Source organism: Wasmannia auropunctata, unplaced genomic scaffold (genome assembly GCF_000956235.1).
Source record: "Wasmannia auropunctata unplaced genomic scaffold, wasmannia.A_1.0 LD336000.1, whole genome shotgun sequence".
Lineage (NCBI taxonomy): Eukaryota > Metazoa > Arthropoda > Insecta > Hymenoptera > Formicidae > Wasmannia > Wasmannia auropunctata.
Window position 1 is genome coordinate 98300 of NW_012026890.1, and position 24793 is coordinate 123092.

General features: G+C 39.0%; 1 protein-coding gene and 1 non-coding gene across 2 annotated transcripts in view; one reads left to right on the plus strand and one right to left on the minus strand.

Annotated features, from left to right (window-relative positions):
* Positions 1 to 2133: 2133 nt before the first annotated feature.
* Positions 2134 to 24793, minus strand: part of LOC105453261 (aryl hydrocarbon receptor protein 1) — a 209331-nt gene continuing 186671 nt past the window's right edge. Inside the window, exons 5-10 of the mRNA XM_011695052.1 lie at positions 12563 to 12772; positions 9667 to 9961; positions 8670 to 8811; positions 7242 to 8598; positions 5738 to 6039; positions 2134 to 5254 (exon numbers count right to left, since the gene is read on the minus strand). Of these exons, the coding sequence (XP_011693354.1) occupies positions 5779 to 6039; positions 7242 to 8598; positions 8670 to 8811; positions 9667 to 9961; positions 12563 to 12772 (2265 nt within the window). The 3' untranslated portion in view covers positions 2134 to 5254; positions 5738 to 5778. The remainder of the gene's footprint in view (positions 5255 to 5737; positions 6040 to 7241; positions 8599 to 8669; positions 8812 to 9666; positions 9962 to 12562; positions 12773 to 24793) is intronic.
* On the plus strand, positions 14690 to 14761 carry Trnam-cau. The gene has a single exon. It is a non-coding gene; the product is annotated as a tRNA-Met (tRNA).

Genomic DNA, 24793 nt, shown 5'->3' on the forward strand with positions numbered 1-24793 from the left:
AATAAAATCACGATTTTTTAAAAAATAGCCACATAATTCATCTTTAAGATGAGCCCAGAAATAAGTTTATATCTTTATTTTTCTGGAAGATATGAATTTTTGAACATTGGGGAAAAGAGGTTTCAACGCAGGTAACACGGCAATTTTAAGATAGGAACACAAAGTGAGATATTCATTCGAATATCACGTTTATCAGAATCGTGTAATTACTGTAATTAGATATAGATGTTGACGAAACACTTATTGTATTGCATTATCATAATTTATTTCATATATATAAACATTTGATACAATTTTTAAATTTTTTATTTGTAGAACTTATCATTAGCAATGGTGTTAATAATAGCTAGATCCTATAGGATATAATATATCAGAGAAAAATGGATGGAGTAATCAAGATTCAAAATTCGGTTTGGCATGGTACTCTTACTGGACTTCGATACATTCGGACATGTAAAATAAAATTGTTTGCAAAAATAATCAAATACGTAATATCTATAATTATTATGCTGATAAGTCCAATTTATTTAATATTTCTATATTTCGAGAGATTATATTCTTTTATATTCAAGCATATACTAGATTTTTATATATTCATTTAGATGCAAATAACAGAGAAAAGTATAATTTTATTCAGTTTCACAAAATTTATCCAGAAAGAAATAATAATTCTTCTTATATTTTTCTTAAAACATTTAACATATGAAAACGTCAAATTTTCCAGGCCAGACGACATGTATTTGATACAACAAATTAGTCATCTAGGATGTCACGTTAAAACAAAATTATTTTTAATTTATAATTCATGCTTTTCATCTTTATGTTTTGTTAAATTAAGTTCTCTGTTGAATAAGTCGTAGCTCTTTATTTTGGAATAATTTTACTGCAAGATAGAAGAAGGAAATCATTCTCGAACGAAGAATTTATAATTTTTTTTTATTCATGTAACGCTTGATATTTAAAAGGATCAATCTTAACTTTTCTACTTATAGTTCTCTCACGCAGAAACCGCCAAAAATTTTCGAAGAAGCAAGCTTCTCCGAGCTTCTTCGGCGTGATTACTCGACTCCGAAGCAGCGTAGTTGCTGCTACGCAGCACACCGAATAAAATCGAGCTTTAATTGCATCTTATTCCTGCAAGTAAATTGTTGGAAAATAAGGTACGTGTTCTCGGTCTATGTTGACAGCTGCTTGAGAATCTGTACTGACTATGGTCTTAATTTATGCTCGTTATATTATATAATATAAGATACCTTACTTCAAATATACAATGAATATACATTAATGCTTAGATCGTCAAAATATCCTCGCGATCGTAACTCAATGTATGTACGTAGAGCGACTGTTAATGCATATCTCGCAGCAGATATATCGTATTATCCCCTTTCCTATAGTTACATTTACACGTTGATGCACCAAGAAAAACTTATAATCGATAAGATTGTCGGTTAAATCAGCACTTCACGACGAGAATATTATCACAATTTAAGCATACATATTATTATTATATATCATTACTAATTTGCTTTTTTAATGAATGGACTAGACTCGATTACTTATAATAATAATAATAATAATAATAATAATAATAATAGTAGCTTCTTAACGTTTAAGAATATTGCAGAGAAACGAGAATTATTTCCGCAAGCTATAACAGTATAAGTCAGAAATAGATGTACACAAGATTTTACATCGAAATAGATTACTACCGGCATCCCCAAGTCTTTTTATTATCAAAATATGTCTAACGTCAAATATCTATTAATCAGTTATGCATCTCTTTTTAAAAACATTCGTGGAATTATGTCTTGAAAATCATACAGCATCCCAGATAGCACAGAGAGTTCAAAAAGAATTCAATCGTACATCATCGATTCTGAGTTTAATTTTCAGATGCAAAAAGAATTCTCTTTTCAGAAGTTCCGAAAAGATTTTTTTGCACTGAAATTTTTTATTTTGCGCTAAAAATGAACTGACCTCAAAATGATAACATACAACCGAATATACGAATGAATTCTTTTTTAACCGTGTGCTGTCTGAGATACCTCGGACGTGAATATACAGATACATGAAGAAGACATCGGGAAGACTTTAACACGTTAAAATGAAATCAAGATTGATGAGCAGCTGCTAGGTATGAGCAAATTTTAAAAATATACTTTTTGAAACTATCGCTCTATAAACGTTTTACACACAATGTATCTTTATATTTATAAGACAATGAGGATATATGATAGCAACAAGTTTCGATGTCATCTTGAGCTGCGCGTTACAAAGTCAATCAAGATGTAGTGAATTTAGATAATCGAAGATCAGGATGCGTCAAATAACGCATGTCAGACAAGTTTAGCTTGGATGCTGCAGGAATGCAACAAAGTATTCGAGAGACATTTCGGGATTTCGTTTTCCCTCAGTTATGAAAACAAATAATGTACATAGCTCTTGCATTTTTCCATGTTTCTTTTCACGTTTCAATCGTCAGTCATTATGTACGCGTGCATTACGAAGAGAAATTCATAATTATTCAATGAATAACGTACTTGTCTAATCTTTGCATCCGATGCCCCTTCGATTATGCTAAGAATGTTAGACGCTATATCTCGTGTGTATGAACATATAAAATGTACGACGCGTTAAGAGTGAAACGCGTGGGAAACGGAATTCGTCTATTATCCTTAAATGGGAGCGTTATTTTTTTGTACAACGCGCCTGATACGTCTCTTACATATTATAGTTAATAAATAATACGATGATTCGAAAGGTATGGAAGAGAATATCTAAATATATACCGCTCTCTTTAACTTTTACTTTTTTTTACCACTTTGATATGCGGTTGCGGATATGCAAAGTTATGTTCCTTTAGAAGCGCGTGGAAACAATAGCTCTTTTAATGTTATCTTAAAATAGCTTTCTTTTTGGTGCTCATATATTATATTTTTATTCGCGCGGATCTTCTTTGAGAGTTCATTCTTTAACGGGAGATTTCCTTGACTTTGCAAGTGAGAAAGGGAGAAAGAGGGAGGGAGAGAGAGAGAGAGAGAGAGAGAGAGAGAAAGAATGCGCTTAAAATTATTGGAAGGCCCACCTAGCGTCGCTAAACACGAATTACACGTATACATAAATAATGTGTATAAATTAATTAAGTACAAAAATTACAAACTTATTAACAAAATATTGGCAAGACGAGTTTAGCCGAATTAACGGGCTACGAATCACTTTTCGTCCCCATATCCTTTCTAACGAGATTTTCAACTACTCGAAAGAGAATTCGAATAACTTAAGGAGCACAAAGCTTATATATTCCCGTTACAGTAGTCTATTAATCAAAGTGTAAAATTATATCCAGAAAATTATATAAACGACTAATTTATATTTTTAATGCAAAGTAATACACTGAACAAAACCTAATTATGTAATACTCTCTTAATAATAAATAATATATAAAATACTTTTACAATCTTGGAGATAATTTTTCATGATTTTTTTCGTATTGCACAAAATTACTACAGACAAGTTTTTACTTTTATCATTCTAAGCGAGACTAATTGACTAACTGCAAACGGGAACTTTTACTTTTTTCCAACTTGTATCAATAATCTATTAATTATTGCGAATTATTCAAAATAAATATGCAGGAAGCCAAGAGTCGCGCAGGAGTGTTGAATTTATTTGAAACATACGGTGACACTGAAGGTCTCGATTTTTATTTAAAAAAAAAAACTGTAGTGTAAAAAGTAGAGAGTATAGATTTATCGTTAAAGGAAGAGAGAGAGAACTTACTGAAACTTACTTTACAATTACGCCTTATCCCGACAGTAGGAATTTCATTTTAATGCATGTAAACTGAGAGAGAAAGAGAGAGAGATCGCTTATATATGTATATGTATGTATTGTGTGTGGAATGCATATACATAGTGTTCTTTCTTTTATTTAAACAGGACTATCTGCTCGCCTATCGTAATAACAACCTGCACAAAACCATCGCTTCTTACTCTGTATGCATCCTTAAGATGCGTGTCTTTAGACAAGAATCGATCTCTCGTAGATCGGAACGCTTCCGATTTTCATTTAGAAAAGAATCATCCGTCTTGTGTTACTGTAATTCGTATCACGATATATGATCGCTCGAATCTTTCATATTTCTGGACGAGTTTTCCCCATTTTTACGTTAATAAATATTACACTCGAGTACGCCTTCGTTCTGAAGAACATTGTTTAAATTACCTAACACATATCACAGAATCCATATTCTCTTTTAGAAAAGAAAAAGAATTATACAAACGCAATAGAGCACGGAATACAAAAAGCGTTAGGGATATTATACAAATATGTCGTCGTGGTATTAATACAAACTAAATTCGTATTTGTTGCGCTTGTCGAAGATCGAAATGACAAATTTTGTGCTCGCACTTGTCAGGCATGAATAGCGTTTAACGCTTTTTGGTTCAAAGGAATGTCGTTCATTATCCCAACTTTGCTCAGTGCCTTTGGGCAGCGATCACCTATTTTGCGCTACGTTTTTTAGTCCACCACAGAACAAGAAAGAATATTAGAATGCATATTTATAATAATAAAAACAATACATTTTCTTACTAATTGAAGAAAAAATTAAATCATGAAACGATAATATCGATATATTACACAGTTCGTTCTCAATTCTTGTCTTTTCATAACGTGCAGTTTCGCTCTTTTTTATATTTTTTTATTCCTGAATTTTATTTTATATGATACAATTAAAGTTGTTTCTTATATTTTAATAAATTTTTATATTCTTACATTTTAAGAAAGATTAGTGGAATTAAAACAAATAGCTGTGGACATCTATCTTCGATAATCATTCTTTGAAAATAGAAAGAATAATATAGTTTCGAGATTTGTTGTATTTCTCCATTTCCATCCGTTCTTCAATAGAGTGCCATTGCTACTCGTCATGCAACCGCCGCGTTCTGTAGCGGTGAATAAGTGAAATCGCAAAACGCCTCGTGATCGCTGCCCCTCATGCACACAAAGCTTGCGATCAGTGTCACATGCAGACTCAAACTGTGAATCCTGAAGAACATCCACTTAACGTATCGGTACGGATAAATTAATGCAATAAAAGTTATGTAATACTAGGTTGGTTATTAGCTTTGCAATGAGTATGTTACAGTACTATACGTATATTTCTTAGTTCTCTTTTTTAATCGACATTATCTGTATGGTACAGTGACACGTTTTGGGATCCGCTTCGACGAAGACATCTCCTCGGAGATACCTGCAAGCAAAGAAATGCAGAACGTGATTTGAAGGCACGCATGATAAACATGTATATTGATTTTTATACGCTGTATAATGCTACATATATATAAAACGTTGTTTGATTAATATTTCAATTATTTTCATAAACTGTAAAATGTATCGATAGCGTACTATTGCTTTACACAAACTTATTGAATTAGTAAGATAATTTTATATTTTGCAAAGTTAACTTCTGACAATTAAATAAGCTTCTTCTAATTAAAATAATAAAATAATTTCGTAGTTTTTTGTACTTAATAATTGAGTGCTTTATCAAAAAGATGAGCTATCCAACAATAAAATCTAATTAAAAAATTTAATTCTTGTATAATCCACACATATTTAAACTTGTTTGTTCCATGTTTATTGCCCTCTCTCTCTCTCTCTCTCTCTCTCTCTCTCTCTCTCTCTCGCGATATACATATAGCATTTATTTAACGTCGATTAAGCAAGCTCTCACCTTCATCACTGATATAAAGCGACGCCGAAGTGACCAGGGGACTATTGGTTGAGCAGGGTGTTAGTCACCTCAGAGATGGACAGCAAAGGACTCCCGGCGTCCGGTTTGGAATCTGTGGGACAGTTGGGCCCATTCCCGCCGCCGCCGCCGCTGCCGCTGACGATCCCACTACGTGATGGTGGTGGTGCGGAGGGTGGTACAAGACGTTGCTGTTGTTGTTGCTGGTGCTGGTGTCCACCCCGGTGCCCATGCCCATGCCTGCCGCCACCCCCGTCCCCGTTCCCGCAGCTGACGGTGGCGTGCTGCAACCAAATGGACGGTCTCCCCGTTATCTTACGTGTACTAAATTAGGCTTCTCCATTTGTAGATAGTGGCACAGCGCATCGAGCAAGAAATCGGCCAGGGATTTGCCTTTTAATGTTATTGCGAAAGCGAGTAACTTATTTTAGTAGCTTGACTCGGCTGAATTTAAAATATTTGCACAATTGTAAAAATTCGACTCGCAATCCGACGTCAAGTAGCTTGCATAGAAAATGATTGACCGTTCAATTATGTCTTATTTATTTTCTTAAACGTGCTTTTCTTGGAAAACAAAATTGAATCGGATGCGATTTCCTAATCACGTAAAGATGATTGTAGTTTTTCTTTACGTAATACTTTTGCGTGTTTGGCTTGTTTCTTGATTGACGCTGTTACTCACAACGACTCTTTAGAGTGTTTCAATGTTGCTGGATCTCAAATTATTAAACTCTAATGATTCTTATAATAGCTGCAGTGAACTTTATGAATAATCATTGAAATTATATGTCAAATGATGCAAAAATAAAATTATAATTAATCATGCATTTGTTTTATCATGATATATAACCAAATGAACAAGCATAAACCATAAAAAATTTATATACGTCCATAAATATAAGTATTCCATATAATATAAATATTTTTATCATGTTTATATGGCTACTGATAGACTGTCTAATTGATAGAGATGTGCAAGTACTTGAAATTATTAAGTACTAGAATTTCTTGGTGATGCCGAAATACGAATCACATTTATCTCGCAAGTGTGATTTTATTTTTAAATGCGATAATATGCTTTTATATTACGGACAATCAATTTACAAATAACAGATTTTATATCTTTTTTATAAATAACATTAACACTTACGATTCAAGATTCTAATATATTTAACTGTCTAAAAAAAATTATATTGTCTAAAAATATATATATATTAAAAATCTAATTTATATATCACACAAAACACTGACGAGTTTTATATGGAATTTAATTTTATGAATGAAAATTGTTTTAGCATTGAAACTTGTACGCAATAACAGTAGCTCACATTCAATCTGATCACCTTATTGTAAATGACGACGGAAAATTATAATAAAATCTGTGAGGCAGCAGTGACACTCACTGGGGCGTGTGCCTTGGTGGTGCGGGGTGGTGATGGTGGTAGGGATAGTACTGGTAGTGATGGTGTTGCACTCCTTGCCATACCTCGGAGCCCGTTTCCCCGTGTCCGCCATGGCCTGGATGAGAGTGCGTAGAGTAACCGATGGTGCTGGCTGCGGCGGCAGCGGCCGCGGCAGCAGCTGCGGCTGCTTGATATTGCGACGTCGTGACAGGATATTGTTGATGCTGCTGTTGCTGATGATGATGTTGCTGCTGCTGCTGCTGCTGTTGCTGCTGCTGGGATTGTTGCGTTTTATTGTTCCTCGGCGGACTCGGCGCGGTCACTTGCTGATCCGTCGGCGAGGTTTGTCGCCACTTGCAGTCTCCGTTCATGGAGTTCATCTCCGCGAGCGACTTAAGCGGATCGCCGGTGGTGTTGGTCGAGTGCGTGGACGAGTGGGTCGAATGCGGCGTCGGGGGGCTGTAGCTGCCGTTGTTCCTGGGTGGTGTGCGCGACGGCGGCGCGCCCCACATCAGCACGGTCTGCCGCGGCGCCTCGTTGCCGTACACCTCGGGCTTCACGTCCTCGATCTTCGGCGTCAGCATGCCGTTGGCCGTGCCGGTCACCGGTGAGCTGCCGGCGGAGTTGCTGGACGACGCGCCGCCCTCCAGCGAGTGCCTACTCCCGGCGCGCACCACGTTCATATCGGTCGTCGCTGGATGCATCGTGGACGCGCTCGCCACGGGACTGGCGGCGTACGGCGAGCCGCTCACGCTCCCGGGATGCCTCGTCTCCACGTAGCCGTATTTCGGCGACTCGCCGCTACCGAGTTGTTGGCAGTAGAGCTTCTCGTCCGTCTTGCTGGCCAGCTGATGGGTCTCGTACGTGGGCAACGACACGTCGATGAAGCCGTTGTACGCGGTGCCGGTGTGGTATTCCGAGTAATACGAGCCCAGCGGCCTGTATTGAAATAGATTCTCCGTCGCAGCCGTGAGGTACCTGTTATCTAACGCAGTCGCCGGATAGAGGGTCTGATGGTAGTTGCCCGTGTGACCGATGTAAGTCGTCAGGGAAGGATCGGTGCTCGCCGCCACCGCTGTGGGCGCGTACGGCGTCGGGTACATGGTGTTCAAATTGCTGTACGCCGCAGCGACCGCGGCCGCCGCGCTGGTGTCCGCCGTGAGATAGTCCACGGGCGGGACTGGCGGAGCCGGTGGCGAGGCTGACGACTGCGCGGAGAGCTTGCGCTTGTTGCGGCACGACGACAGAAAGTCCCGCAGCTGCGTCTTGTATCGCCTGTTCACCCTCTGGGGCGCCGGTTGCGCCGGTAACGTCGGCGTCATGACCGACCCCGTCAGAGTATCGCTGTCAGAGAAGTAGCTGTTGGTCAGTCCGGCGTCCAGATAGCTCACCTTGAAGTCCATCGTACGTTTGCCGAGCAAGTCTCTACCTTCCTCCTCCCTGAAATGTGAATTAATTGTATCGCTCGTCCGCTCGTCTCGACACCAAACAACGCAACGTTTGAGACTTACATGAGAGGACGATGAGTACTGAGCACGAAGTCTGGTTTCGAGTTTTTGTAGACCAGTCTGGAGCTAGTCTGCAGCCACTGCCAGCCGCCGTCCTTCGTTTGAAATCTGTAGGCTATCATACCCGATGCACCGGTTTTCAGTACTGAAAGAAGAAAAAAACATAAACATTTTTTTAAATATTTGCCATTATTTAATTTCAATTTTTTTTCTTAAATAATGCAACGTCGTTTTAGCAACATCAAAAGCTTCGTATCTAGTATCAATGAATTTAATATTATCGAAATATTGAGTAAAATAATGGCAAGTAATATTAATTAGTAATCAGGGTTAAATAGTAACTAGTTAAAAAGTTAGAAGTTGAATATAAAGTTAAATAGTTAATAACTTTTAACCAAACTTAGTTAATTTTAAACGAGTTAACTGTTAACTTCAACTACTTATTTTTAAACATATATAAACTTTAACTTATTAACTTCTTCTAAGTTAAAAATTTACCTATTTAAAAGAAAAAACGTTTTATGCAAAGAAAATATTTCGTTGTTATTTCATATAAACTTAATTTACAAATAAAATAATAAAATTTTATCATTTATATTGTAATTTTTTTAATTTAAAGTAATCTTATTTTTTAAAATTACGACATTTTAATATAAATAATGTTTTTAAAAATTAAATTTTAATTTAACTTTAATTAATTTAATCTTAATGCAACTTTTAAGTAATTGAGCTAGTTTTTTGTTCATGCAACTTTTAACTGAACTAAATTTATTTTATAAGTCATTAACTTTAACTTAATTTAATTAAAAAAAAATAATTAACTTACCCAATCCTGTTAATAATACAGTAATACTAATTCGTTTTCAATACATTTCACATATTTTATATAGTTATTAAGAATAAAGAAATATAAGAATAAAGAAGATATTTATTCAAAATTATTTTTGCAGCGGAAAATTCTACATTCTAAATATTAAAAATTTTCACACAACGGACTTACATTCTTGATGCGCGCTAGCAACGTAGGCCAGGTCGTCGTAATGGACTAGATCGTAGCCACCGAGATTCGTTAATTCCGCATCGGAATAGCCTAGGAGCATCTTTCCTTTCTGATCCATCGTCACGAGCGCGAGATCCAACTTGTGCTTGCTCTTAAACATTACTTCCTTCTGCGGCACCTCGAGGAGCGAAGGCGGCCCGAACGGTGTGCACAGGGCGAACAGGGCCAGCGGTGGCTCTTCCGTCTTTCGGTTCTGGCCGTGAAGTACTTTGACTCGGCCCCTGATGTCGAGACGCTGAAATAAATAATCCGTTGTAGTGTCTAGAGCGACAATACAAATATTATACAACTAAAGTTGGTTTATACACGCCTGTAAATAAAACCCGCGATTGCTTAGTGCGGAAATATTAATCGAATCATTAAATCATTTTATTCAATTTTTTGTATAATAATGCTCGTTATAGATTCATTGCCGCGGTTATATATATAATGAAATAAATAAATAATTATATAATGGTACGTTATTATCGCCATGGTATTATATATGTGATCTATTCTTGGAGCGCTCGTAGCTTCACATCGAAGAACAACTCTCGCGCAGCATTTGAATGGCGAGTGACAGATAGAAAACGCCCATGGCGCTCGTAACAGAGAAGAACAGTCTCACGTAGATGGACCAGTCGCAAAGAAAACCAAAAAAAAAAAACCGGCAGGAGGCTACCACCGGTAGCTAGATCGACGGTATATACGTCCCGTCGCGAAGGATACCAACCAAGGGCAGGTCCTGGGAGGAGGTGGTAGCGGCGGTGCGCCGCTCTCGCGCCCGTAAACTCTTTTACGATTACAGTTTCATTTTCATAAACGTCAAAGCGGCATCGTTTTTACCGAACTCTCGCGAGCTCGGCGCGGCGCGGAACTCGCTCCACACACACCGCTCTCCTTCGCGCGGCCACGTCCTTTGCCCAGGATAATACCGCCGTCCGGCCGCGCTCGACATCGGGTATACCTGCGGCGCGTCCGCAGTGTGTTTGCCGTAAGATAATTAGTGTTTTGCCGCGTCTTCGTACCCCGGCTGCCCGACCTTCCCTTTCCCTTCCCTCCACCCCTCCCCCTCTCTCTCCCTCCCGTCCCTTCCGGAGAGAGAGAGAGAGCCTGGTTTTGTTTGGCCCTTGATTTATACCTTTTCTTGAACGCCGTCGGGACAACGGTACCAACGATGGACAGCCGTCCGGGCCCGTCAGCTCCGGACGAATTATCGTTTCAATCTCCGCCGCGCTGTCACGGTTCATTGGCTGGGCCTATGATTATACACAGTCCAGCTTTTGCGCGGGGAATGTCGGCCCCACGGCCTAGATTTAAGGCCGTTGACGTAAGAGCGCGGCTCGGAAATTCCTTCGGGAATATATTCAGGAAATCTGCCGAATGCCGGATAACTTCGCTACCTATCATATAGGAATGATCGTAGAGAACCGCGAGCGCTGCACCGCGTTTTCCACCGTTAAGTATAACACAAACGGCGCATTTGTGTCGCTGTCGGTGAAAGTTCGTTTGGTGCTCGATGAAACTCGTGTGTCAAAATGTCTCTCTATATAGTCCTGTATCGTGTAAAAAATTGTAATCCGATTGTACCGCGCGTATACACACGTCCGATATCCCGGGTAAAATTACGGAGAGGTCGTTGATACCGACACTTCGTGCGCGCAACAATCTAATACATGCCCTCGCGGTTTCAGCTCGGTGGCAGGTCGAGAGGGTAAGTAGGAAACAACCCGGGAGAGTGGATCGGAAGGGGAGACGGACGGGAGGATGGAAGAGGGGAAAAAAAAAGCAATTACGCGAGCGAGCGGGGGAAACAGTGGCGGCGTTATGGAAGAGGAGAGGAGAGAGGCCCGCTCCTCTTCCCTTTATGACAGTGAAATTATTAATTACTGTTTTGTATGCCGGCACATCGCTTTTGTAACCGTGAAGGAACGTCGTCCTGGGCTCCTACCCGGCTTTAGTCCTCGCCTAAGGCAACCAACGCGCATGCCATTTATTGTAATTACGTGTGGCGCATATGCCGCACAGATTTCGAGATCGTTTACGTGCTTTCACGAAGGAGAGTATCCGAGATAGGATTAGAGCCACGGTTCTCAAACCAAAAAAAATGTGTATATCTTAAGAAATATAAATCTATATATAAATAAAAATCGTTAGATTACATATTATAACATTAATAATTATTAATGTTATTGTTATTGATAAACTTTAAATTGTTTCTATTTCACTTAAAAAATTAAAGTGTATATTCTATAAGTTCAATTTTAAGTATAAAATTATTTAACTTAATATCAAATAGATTTAAAACCGCCTTCTACGGTCAAGGTTGGACTTTAGTGCCTAATAATATTTCTATATGAATTTTTAAAAATTAATATTCAGCCATTTAATTGCGCGTCGAATTAATGTCGGACTTGCAACGCAATCATTAGCTGAAGTTGGAATAGTGAGATCACAATTGAGCTTTAATTTTTTAATAATCCGATGCGAATAGACATCTTGAAACACTACGAAGAAATTTGTGATATTCACATTTACACGGTCTAATTCGAATTACTTATTGTTATATAACTATAATTAAAAAAATTTAATTAAATGTAATTTGATTTCTATTTTAAATATACGTGTATAAAGCTATTTAATTTATAAATCAATATACAGTAATGAAAAAGTTGACAGTCTATTGAATTAATAAAAAATCGATTTTATATTGATAGAAACGTACCGAAATGATTCTAATACATTTTGTATGTTGAGCATCTCGCAAAAGTCTATTTTCGTCATTAAATTATGTGTGAATGGGTGATGCGATTAAAAGTGTAAGGTACGCAAAAATACAAGCGATGCGTATACGTACCAGAAAGCCGGACGTATTGTCGAGAAGACAACGGAAGCGAACCGTGAAGCTACGTTCGAGCAGATGACAATGCTGGGGCGAGAGCGCGTCGTGCAACGGCAGACTTGTACTTTCGGCGGGCAGGAAAGAATTCCACATTAATTGCCGCTGCAATTCCTCCCGGTCCTCGCTATGCACCAGTTCGTAGACACTCTGGTGGACAATGTCAGACTGAAAAAAGAAGAAAAAAGCAGATCTTGTTAGCGTTATTTTTTTTTAATCAAAGATCTCACACTTTGTTTATTATTTTTTTATTTAGTGCACGCTTTACGTTTGCAGTGCCTTCTTCTAAAATTCATGTTAGATACACACTGAAAATTAAAGATTACAAATTAAAGATTAGAATTCGAGACCAACTAGATTTTAATTTTTTTTGTCCTTGATATGAGTCCTTGATATTTTCTTAAGTCGTGTCTTTTTTTTCAATTTAACTAATATTTTCTTCTCCTCCTGCCGGTAGCTTCTTTCGTCCTTTAATATTTCGTGAAAAGTATATATAATGAAAATGCATAAATTTTTTGAAAATACTAACACAGGCGATGCACTACACTCCAAATCCAAGTGTGTAAATCTGTAGTCACATTTTACGCATTTAAACGCGTGTTATATTTTTACACATTTTATCTGTGTTTTGCTGCACAGTTAAATGCATATTTTTTACACGTTTACACATATTATTGTAAAATTAACCGTGTAAAATTATGCATTTAACTGTGTAAAACACAGATAAAATGTGTAAAAATATAAATACGTAAAATATTACTACAGATTTACACACTTGGATTTGGAGTGTAATCAAGAGTTTCTCTTCATTTTAATTTCTATTCTTCTTATAACACTTTTTCAGACTTCGTTATAATCGTAATATATTGTGTGATTAATTTTAACGTGATTTATTTTATATATTATTTTACAGTAATCAGAACTTCTACATTTTTTTTCTCTGAAAGGAAATCAGAACGTAAAAATAGATTCGCGCCGTACCTATACGATTAAGCACGTTCGGCTTCACTAAATCGTCAATTTACGTCGTTTTTATTACCAACGAGAGACACGCAAAATCGAATGACTCGGGCACGGATTATCACGGATGATTTGTTGCCCAGGTCGAAAATAATGAAAACGAAAAGTGAGACAACTCCGCTTATCCATGACACGCGCAAATACACAGATTTTATTGCGTCCATACATAATTAATGCTCGTTTATTCGCAGTTTAGATATCGGCTATAAAACGAGTTTAATAATAGTGCTCGCGTTCCTTGCCTCGCGGGCACCTGACATTCGCGTTTATCCAATCTGAGAATTCGTGCATACATTCTATCGTGTGTCACGAACGTGCGCGAACTCCGGGCCATTATTTACGATTAACTCTTCGACTACCGTTTTCCTCGCGTCAATCCCCCGTCGCAATCTCGTTTACGCTGTTCTTATACCCACGGAGGAGGGGAGGGAGGAGGAGGAGGAAGAGGGGGGGGAGGGAAAACCGCGGTATGTACAAAGATTGCCGCGAGACAGTCCAAAAGACTTGTCCAAACTCGAAGTAAAGCCAGCACTGGTTTCCGCGTTGCTTATATATTTTGTGAAATGTATTCCGAATTGTTTCCCTGCATGTCAAAACGATTACTTTCGAAGAAGAAATTTTGACTGAATTTTAATCAGCTTGAAATAATACATCGCAGTTCAAGAAGTTGCAAAGTGTTGCAGAATTTGTATAACTTGTAATATCTTCAAAGATACGCTGCCTTAAATATTGATCGTATATATTTTTTGATTTTATGAATTTAAAAAATAGCTCGCATCTCTTATATATTTATAAATAATAAAGATACCATGTTTTATACAAATACACTGTAGTTGGAAAATTTTATTTAAAAACAAACTTAATTAACTTATAATTTTATATATATCATATAACATTAACATTTTTCTATGTAAAGACATTTTAAATTTTTTGAAGTAAAATTTATATGTTTTCGCAGCAATAGTAATGACGCAATTATAAATTGCACTCTAATAGAGTTGAATTATAGTAGATTTAAAATAATAGGTTGAGAACTGTAGGTTTCAAAGCTCACTTAATCGAAATAGCAGAGTGGCGCAGTGGAAGCGTGCTGGGCCCATAACCCAGAGGTCCGTGGATCGAAACCACGCTCTGCTATAGAATATTTTTTATTTTTATTTTTTAATAATTTTAGCCAAAATGTAATTTATGAATATGCATATTTATAAATATATTATTTACAACCTTATGAAAATTCAACTATCGATTTCTAGGCATGAGAGAAGAGCACTACTTATTGTATCATATACCATAATGTAAGTTCTAATTCTGTGATTTCTAAAGAATTTTAGCACGCTATTTTGACAGAATAAACCGATAGTTTATATCGGTAAAAGCATAGTTTATATCAAAAAGAAATTTTTTTTAATTAAAAAACTAGAGAGTTAGAAACTGTTTTCATTTTTAAAAACTTATATACCAGTTGCATTTATTGTCCAGAGACTTACGTATTTATAGAATAAAATTCTCTTGTATTTAATTCAATAAAATAATTTTGTCACTCTTTTCAATCGACAAAATATTTTGTTTCAGAGATATAGTTTGTTAATAATTATCATTTTAATGAGCTCTTTACGAGCTCTTTACGAGCTTTTTACAGGACAACCTATATAAATGTGTTATAAAAAAAGCACCGAGAGAGAACCGTTGGAATATCGTGAAAGCTCTAAAGCGCATCGAACTCTAATGGTATCGCCAGAGCATCCCCGAGTCGCGGTCGGTCGCCTCGCGCGGCCGATCAATGCCGTCATGCGGAATTACATAACAATTTCAAAGTGGAAAAACACGAGAGGTCGCAGGCACGATCAATGCTCCTTCTCTCTCTTTCGCGCCGTCGCTGCCGATGTTACTTCTGTCGCAACTTCTCGCTTATGACCAGCGAGCAACAGCAGCAGCAACAGCAGCAGCGGCAGCGACAACAGCAACAGCCCGCGACGTGGCTGAAACATGGAAGTCGTGAGATCACGGCGCCGCTGATATACACCTTATAGGCACGAGCGTAAGTACGTATAGGCAGGTATAATACACGCGCCGGTCGTGTACACGGGAGAGATACACACGGGGAGCAGGGCGCCTGGAAATCGTAGCTCCACGGTAGCTATACGAGAGGAAGTCGCCTGGTATCTCCCGTACTCTCTCTCTACCCGCGTGTGATTTATTATATTATTCGCGCCGGGCGAGTGTGAGCAGACAGCCCGAGCTGACAGCCGTGACCAGGTAATGGAGAGAGAGTCAATTCGAGATCTGTTCGCGAGCCCGCGGCCTAGGAGCTGAACCCACAGCCAGAGGGGTTTACGGACGTAAATGCGTGTGCACGGCGCCGATTATCGGATTAAAAGTCACGCGCGTCGCACCTATCCGCTCCCCGGCTCGACCTGCTCGGGATCGTCTCGGGTCCTGTTATACGCGAGGTCCAGTGACGCCAAGTACTTACTTAGAGGTGCACATCCTTGAATACTCAAATCTGTATAAAGGTACCTACTCTTCGCAGCGAACGCGATTTGCCTCTCGTACACATTTTGCTGCTTGTCTGTTTTTTTTTAAAAAGAAACAAATTGATCGTACCTAATCTAATATATTTGTAATAAAGTTTTGTATAGTTTAATTAAGTATCTGGAATTTATTTGTAATGAATGAAATTTTTTTAATTTAATTTCGACTGACTCAGCTTTGAAACCTACAGTTCTAAACCTATTATTTTAAATCTACTATAATTCACTCTATTAGAGTGTAATTTATAGTTGCGTCATTACTATTGCTATAAAAACATCTAAATTTTGCTTCAAAAAATTTAAAATGTCTTTATATAGAAAAATGTTAATGTTATATGATATATATTTATAATAAATTTTATATATAAAATATCTTTATATATAAAATATCTACATCGCGCTTATACGTATATTTTTTGACACGTTTGAAAATCGTATGTGCACGGAAAGAATTTTGTTGAGCGATTTTGTTGAAGGGTCTAAAAATTTTGCTGTCTGGAATTTATTTGAAATAAATAACATTTTTATAATTTAATATATTTATAATAAACTTTATATATAAAATATCTTACATCGCGCTTATATATTTTTTTACACGTCTAAAAATCGCATGTGCCACAGGAAGAACGATTTTGTTGAAAAGTTAAAAATTTTGCTGAAAACAGATCTGAAAATAATATTTTGTTGAATCATCAAAATAATTTGTTGAAATGTTAAAACTGCTAAGCATTGCTATAAAACGTGTCGATATTCTAGCAATCATTTTGACTTTCGCACAAAATTATTTTGATTATTGAACAAAAATTATTCTCAGATCTGGATCCAGCAAAATTGTTCTTTCCGTGTGACAACGCTATTTTTTCTACATATAACTATACGCTACTATTTTCATATTGTCCAGATATTACTCGTCTATAGATATTCATTTTCCTCATCTTAAAATTGTCAAGAACGATACTCTGACAGCGCAACGTCGAACGCACGCCCTATCAATTTCTAGTTCTTCCGACGCCGCTGGAGCTACGTGGAAAATTGTATTTCTCCGGTGCAAGCGCGGACCCATCGTTCTCGCCGGAGAGACTAGTACCCGGATTAATTATGCGCGATAAAGTGCGTCGGACACGTGTAACTACACAGCGCCGTACGCGAGCTTGTGTCGCGGTACGCGGTACGTCACGGCCGATCAGATATTTTCTGAAATAATGCCGCACGGGGTCAAGTACATCCCACGTCCCGATGAGGATGGGTCTCTTCCTGTTTTTGCCCACGTGTCATCCCCTCCGCCGCTCGTCCAGTTTATAGTGTTTATACCCTTCTTGGTCGATACGGAGAAAATTATGGATCTGGTATGCGCTGCCCGTAATATATCACCGTAATGGACGATATATCAACTCGATACGTTTTATTCGTACATAGTAATGTCATTAGAATTACTTACTCTGCGTATAATGTGATAATTGCGATTTAATTGCCCCGATGAATTGCGCCGTCGAGATTTTAATTTGCGAAGATATTCGAAAGATTACAACATGTGGACGACGTTTCTGAGCAAGCAGCGAATATGGAAAACGTAATTCTTAACAGATCTTCGTACTTAGAACGCATATTTATTTCCCGCAATTGCTTCTACTGTTGATGACTTCTTATACTGAGACGCTCGGCTATTTTATTTCAAAGATTACGACGCGGTCGACCGTTTGGCGTGCCTCTCGCCACGGATTTAAATTTACTTTAATATCGCTGAAATGTGGAAAGGCTAAACGCGCGCGACTCGCCGCGACTCGAGGCGTAAGAACGAGATAATGTACATTTAACATCATCACCCTATCCGCAAGTTTATTAAATTCGTTAACTCACGACTCACTCGTGCACTCACTCGAGTTTCGAGTACGGGACGACATCGGCATTCGCCGTCGCACGCGATTACGTTCATACTTATCTCGGTATACACGATATAGATCATAATCGTCGATATACGAAACGCCTGTAGGAGCGTTCGATACGGGCGGCGAGAACGCAATTTTTCATCGAGGGAACGTCTCCCGGCGCATTCACGCCGATCGTAAAACTCCGAATCCCAATAAATATGGTGAGGGGGGGGGAGGGAGGGGGGGAAGGGGGTTCCCAACGAGACCTGCAGGTAAGCTGGAGGAGACCCCGCGAGGAGGCGAGGTGAATCCTGGCTCGCCGTGGGATCCAATGAATTCGAGCGCGGACCGTTTCCCCTCTTTTTCTTCCTTTTCACCCCTCCGCCTCCTCCTCTAGTCGCAACCCCGCTGCGATCGCGAGAGTCGCTCTAATTTTAATTAAGGATTACACACGATTTCCGTGGTAATCGCCGTCCGTACCTCACCCGGACGCACAGTGGAACGCGTAATTGCACGGCCGCGTTCCACCCTTCGTCCTGGCTGCTCCCCCCCCCCTTCATTCCCCGCACGCGTATGTATATATATCGCGGGAATAACGACGAGAATAAACCCACTTGTAATTCTCATTGATGCACGACGCGGTCGATTATTTCTAGCGCCCCGCTAGAACGGCTTGTTTATCTTCCGATTGCTCGGCGAAGAGCTTTACCGCTAGATAGAACTTATAATCTTTTCGAACGAATAATACTCGCTAGTCATTGAAGAAACGATGTACGTTTTTCATGAGACTTTTTTATATAAATCACAGACATTCGAATATTTTTAGAAATTTTTACGGGCAATTTTTAACAAGCACACACAATATTAATTAATAATGCGATGAGCATTTCTTTATCTTGATAAAATAAGCGACGGAATAAATAATTAGAATAATTGAATAGGAAGCTTGATTCGTATCAATTGTTTCACAAAACAGTTAAAATAAAACCGGTTGTTGTAGAATTGTTTTATTCCGATATTAAGATGTCAAAAGTTTTAGTTCTAACGAACAGAATTCAAGAATGCAAGCATAACGAAATTTTAATTCCCGTTCAATGAGCAAATTCTTAAATTATAATTATAATTCAAAGATATTGAGATATTTAATAATATAAAAAATATATGAGAGACGAAAGGCTTGCTACAAATAATTCGTATTTCATAGTCGTTAAAAAATATACATACACAACACAGAAATGCATTCCCTGTCACGCGCAAACGTAATAGACGTAATCTCATGTTTTGCGTTTGAATAATAAATCCTCTACGTTTATATATCCGTGTGCTATTTATTATAATTGAAATGAATAACCAATTCGTTGTTTATTATGCCATTGTTCATTGATTGCCGTGATTATACCGTCCGTTTAGTACAGAGAAGGATACAGCGTATAGCGGTTAGGAGTTTTCTGTGGATACACGTTGTTTTGCATAACGTGGTCGAGGTCAGGCGAGGTGTATTTTTAACCCTTTAACTACACAGCATGCATCGCCGACTGCGCGCTGTTACATTTGATCTAACAGCACGCTCGCCGATACTTCGACAATTCAACTATTTCGTTCGTCGCGCGATGCACTGCGGAGAAGAACGGGCGCGAACGCTACAGATATACAACGACGCAACGTACGTACATACATATACGTTACGTAGCGTAATCACGAGGTGATATCCCGCGTAATATACGAGTGCCTCTTAAAATCGCCGATCGATAGAGGCAGGCCGAAGTGTAAATTGCCCTTAACGCCACCGCGCCGCCGCGCGGCGCGACGGCCGCTTATAAACGGCCCGCAATTACATCTTACGCCGTAATAGTTTGTCGTCACGTACCAACGCATAATAGGGCCTCCAATCTGGCCGATCGCTCTCGTTAAGTGGCCTAATCACAAATTATATTTTAATCGCCGGTCGATACGCGCGGCATCTCCCCCTCTCCCCGCTGCCGCCGCCGCCGCCGCCGCGCCCCCTCAGTGGTCGACTTGACGAGGATATAATTGCACGCTCACGTGCCCGCGTGCTTCTTACGCAAATTATAATCGGACCGACTGTGTGTGTCAACCGTCTCTCTGACAAACCGTCGGAGGACAGCCCCGAGAAACTCTCTCTCTCTCTCTCTCTCTGATTCGTATCACGAGGAATAATCAATGTAATTCCATCCCCCTCGCCGGCGCGGCGGTTAATGCCATTACGTTTTCTTGGAAGCGCGTTTCAGCGAATTGCAAAAGTTCCCTCCCTGCGTTATCGATACATATTAAACATTCCCGAACGATATCAGCTGCTATATTTCCTCTCGTCGTGGACTTCCTCCGCGCGCGGCCGGAGACGAAGCGTAATTTACACGTGCGATACATTAATGCGATTGCTCGTCCAGGGGCCTTTCACAGCGAAGGATACGGCGCGTCTTCTTATTTCAGGCATCGTAATTACTATGTTTTACTATAAGTAGGATATACATATACGTCTCTCGACGGTACGTTATACTTCGATATACTTCGACATTTTTAATGTGGTAAATATATATATATATATATATATATTATGACGAGTCCAGCTGACAATGCCATTACGATGACTAGTTTCAATAAAAAAAACGAACAGTTTTTTCTTCGCTACTTAATAAATTTTTCATAATCGTGCGCTTTTCCACGAAATATTTGACTTCAAAGAATGGATAAACCACCAAGATACCCGCATATGTTATTTAATTAGAAAGAATTTCACGTGAGAATATCGCATGTCAGTATCGCAATATTTTGCATGTGTATAGCCTCGAAACTTTAACACTCAGAGTTTAATCGCGCGGTAACTCTTTTCCCCTTTACTTTATCGTATTTACAAGGAAAGTGCGCAGCACACCCGACGCGAACGTAGCGCGCGGAAAGTTAATCGGCACGGCGGCGGATAACAACATTAGCTTCGCGATATTAGCGAAATAATTACAGATATATCCTTCCGATCGACTTAGTCGAGTTAATCGTGTGCAACCGCGAATCAGTATTGCGAGGCACATGCTGAGTCGCGCGGGTATCGAGCGTGTAAATTACACAGCGTCGTTGCGCTGCAGGCTATACGCGCGCCGCCATTGTCTGTTCACGTTTTAATTGAACGTACTTGATCGCGAACGGCGAATTTGATGCCTTCATCGCGGGAGCTTTAAAAAAAAAAAAAGATAAAAGTAGACGAAAGCACCTGGCGCTTCTCGTCCAGGATTTAATTACCTGTGACAGTATAATAGTGCTCCGATACGATCATGGCTAACGCATTGCGTAACGTGCTGTTAATATTGAATTTTTCATCGCATGATATTCGCGCGTGCAGTATATAATGCGAAATAATTGCGAGGCGTTTTAATTAACACAACCCAAATTAAGATATGCGCGTCGAGTTATCTCCGAGTTTAGATAACGGCGAGAGAAGTGACAAATTTTCAAAGCGAACATTTAAATATCAACAGTCAGCATTATATATATTAGAAATTATACATATTGTAATTATTGTGTTATATTACGAATCGATATGAGTGGACAAATGACTTTGGCATACTCGACAAGTTGACAACGTGCGAAATAATTGCGAAGCATTTTAATTAACGCAATCTAAATTAAGATATGCGTTATCTCCGAGTTTAGATAATGGCGAGATGCGAGAGATGCGACAGATTTCCAAAGCGAACGTTTAAAATATCAACAATCAGCATTATATATATTAGAAATTATACATATTGTGATTATTGTGTTATATTACGAACCGAGATGAGTGGACAAATGACTCTGGCATATACTCGACAAGTGACAAGCGCATGCCTTTTAATTCGAAAACGCGCGGTGACAGAAGATCTGACTGATGCAGCAATATCTGCCGCGCCTCGTATGCAATTTTATTGCGTAATTAGCTCAAGATTGCGCTAATTAAAGCCCCGGCCTACGGCAATTAAAGAAACTATGGAAATCTACCGCGCTGGTTTGAACGCGGGATGAATTGCCTTCCTTAACATTAGGAATTATTCATCTGCCTTAATAGCGCTAATAACATACAAAACGCGCAGCTTTGTAGCTGAATTCTTTTCTTAAACGTCTGTTTATTCCTTAGCTGTGATATTTTGAATCTTTAGAGCAATCGTATTTTCTTGCCGTCAGAGTTATTCATGGATGTTCGGCGCAAATACCCTGCAACCTCGGATTCCAAATGCGTATAAATATAAATTTGCATCGATAATGTTCATTAATAGTCAATCGGATATCCATTCTAATAAAGATAGATTTCATTTCATTAGTCCGCAGATTCGTATCGAATAACATCGTTATGCAAATATTTATCCCTATTAAAAACGATTAATTACAATGTCAATCTAATACGGTTCTGGAAAAATGTCACACAATCTTAATTAAAATATATCTTTATTTTTTTTAAGATATATATTAACAACTCTTGCGCTAATAATGTAATTAAAGTATCAATTTCTTTAAACTCTGAATTTGTATGTCATATAAATTTAGAGTTTAAAGAAATTGATACTTTAATATAATTTACTCGATTATTTCACATACTTTTAATTTTATTTACTCATTCTATGTATTTATTCAATTATTTTGTATATTTCGTTTTATATATTGCGATTATTCTCAGCAAGAGTTCCTTGCGGCGTTCCTAACGCGAGCTAATGTACGTATACGTACAACATTCGCACGACCGTTTGTCTGTGCATTTATGCAAACTCATTTCGCATTTTCACATATTTCTGGGCGAATCAATTAATTACAGTACCAGCCTGATGTCATCCGCGCGCGAGACAACTTCTCCACTGATCTGTCTCTCTCCTTCTCTCTCTTTCTCCCTTACCGTTTCTCCCTTTCTTTCTCCGCGCCCAGGCATCGTTTATCTCTTTTTCCCGCTTTTTTTCCATGCTCACCGGACACACCCGAGAGAGGCCAGTCACCGATGGACGGCGGCGGCGCGACGGCGGCCACGGTAAGGTCCGTCCGTATAACGTTTGTTACCATTGCTCGTTTAAATAATCTCGAAACATGCGTCCGCGAGGTTGCAAGGCACGAGGTAAAAGGGAAAGAGAAAGAGAGAGAGAGCGGAGCTTCGCGCTCGCGCGCGGTCACGGATGGCTTTACGATCGGCCCTCGTCGTTAATTAAGAGCTTGTAATTATTTAGTGGTGGACGCTAGCGCACCCCCGCCGGCATCGGCGCGGCCTGGGCTCTCCCTCGGCCGCAGAGAAAGAGAGAGAGAGAGAGAAAGAGAGGGACTTGATTTACATTCCTGCGAAGAATGCGTCGGCCTCGCCTTCCTTCGCTCTATTTTCTTTTTCTACTCGCAACACCCCCGCGCCCGTTTCGCCCCCCCCCCCGCACTCTCATGCCAGCCTCGTCCGCCATAGGATTCGCCCGCTGTAGGCCTCTCCGTCTCGCTCCTTCCATCACGGGGCCGCTCAGATCATTCTCGTTTTTCTTCCCGTCCCTTGAACCCTCTCGTCGGCTCTTATTTCGCAAACAGGAGACCTGATCGTCGCATCGCGGTGGCGTTGCCTCGGTGACACGATTCGAGCGAGACCGATAGACTTCCGAACCGAAGCGCTACCGCGTGAAAAGTATTTCATATCAGCTAAGATGCGAGAACGATGAAGAGCGAGATGAACGATGTAAAAAGTGAATGAAAATGGCAATTGACAGGAAGTCTTAATTTTGGAAAATATTGTCTGTAATATGTGTATAGAAAATGTTGTATTGTTCATCGAAGAGAGAATAAATATTTCATCGAGTACATTTATCTCTTTGCGCTGATCGAACTTTAATTCTCAAAAATTCCAAAGAGCTAGGATTTCTCTGATGTAAAAAACAGCGGTGAATTAAATAAGAAAAATTTCAGCGCTGATTTCATTCTCATTGCTATCCGTTTCCTATCGCTAAAATGTATTTTATCGCTTTAACAGAGACGAAGATTTTAATTCGACTCGAAGAGTACATACCACGACCAGTCTCGTAAGATTAACACAAGAAATGTCGTGTAATTCAATTAGAATCTAGAAAATTATGTAAACGTTAGTGTAGATACATGGAAAGTAAGGACACCGAGATATTAATGTGTTAACACATGACAGATGACGCATATACGAGCGTCCCGAGATGCGTGTACCAATCGATTTACGAGCTCCTGTCGCGTTCTCGAGGCTTCCATATTTTTTTATCGCGAGGAATATCGATTAAGAGTATTCGTGTCTATGTATTATAAATCGTGCGTGTTTCACTTCTATACGGAGTAATATTTAAATACGAGGTAAATGTTGTAAAACAATAGCAGAATGCGCGATGTAGAAAATCGAAAATTACGTCCACAATATAGAAAACGCTTTCTTTAATACAGAAAATCAACGGTATTTGCAAAACGAGCGACGCAATTATATATAGATTAAAAAAAAAATGTAAAACACAATCACTTCCGTGAAATTTAATTGCGGTCGATGAATACTGGTTACTTGAACGTTAGTGGAGCACAGCGTGTTACTGGCTCAAAAACACAGCGTCACATTCTGTGACATATTCCGCGTAATTATCAACGTGCCATTTGCATTTTTCAGTAAATAGTATGCAGATATGCAGTTTTTGTGTTTCGCAGCGGAAACCCCGCCACTGTCGTTTATTTCGCATTTCCGTAAAGCAATAACGGACAAGAGTCAGAAGGAGCGTTTTACATTTTCACCTCACATTTCCACCTTCAAATTGCTTCGG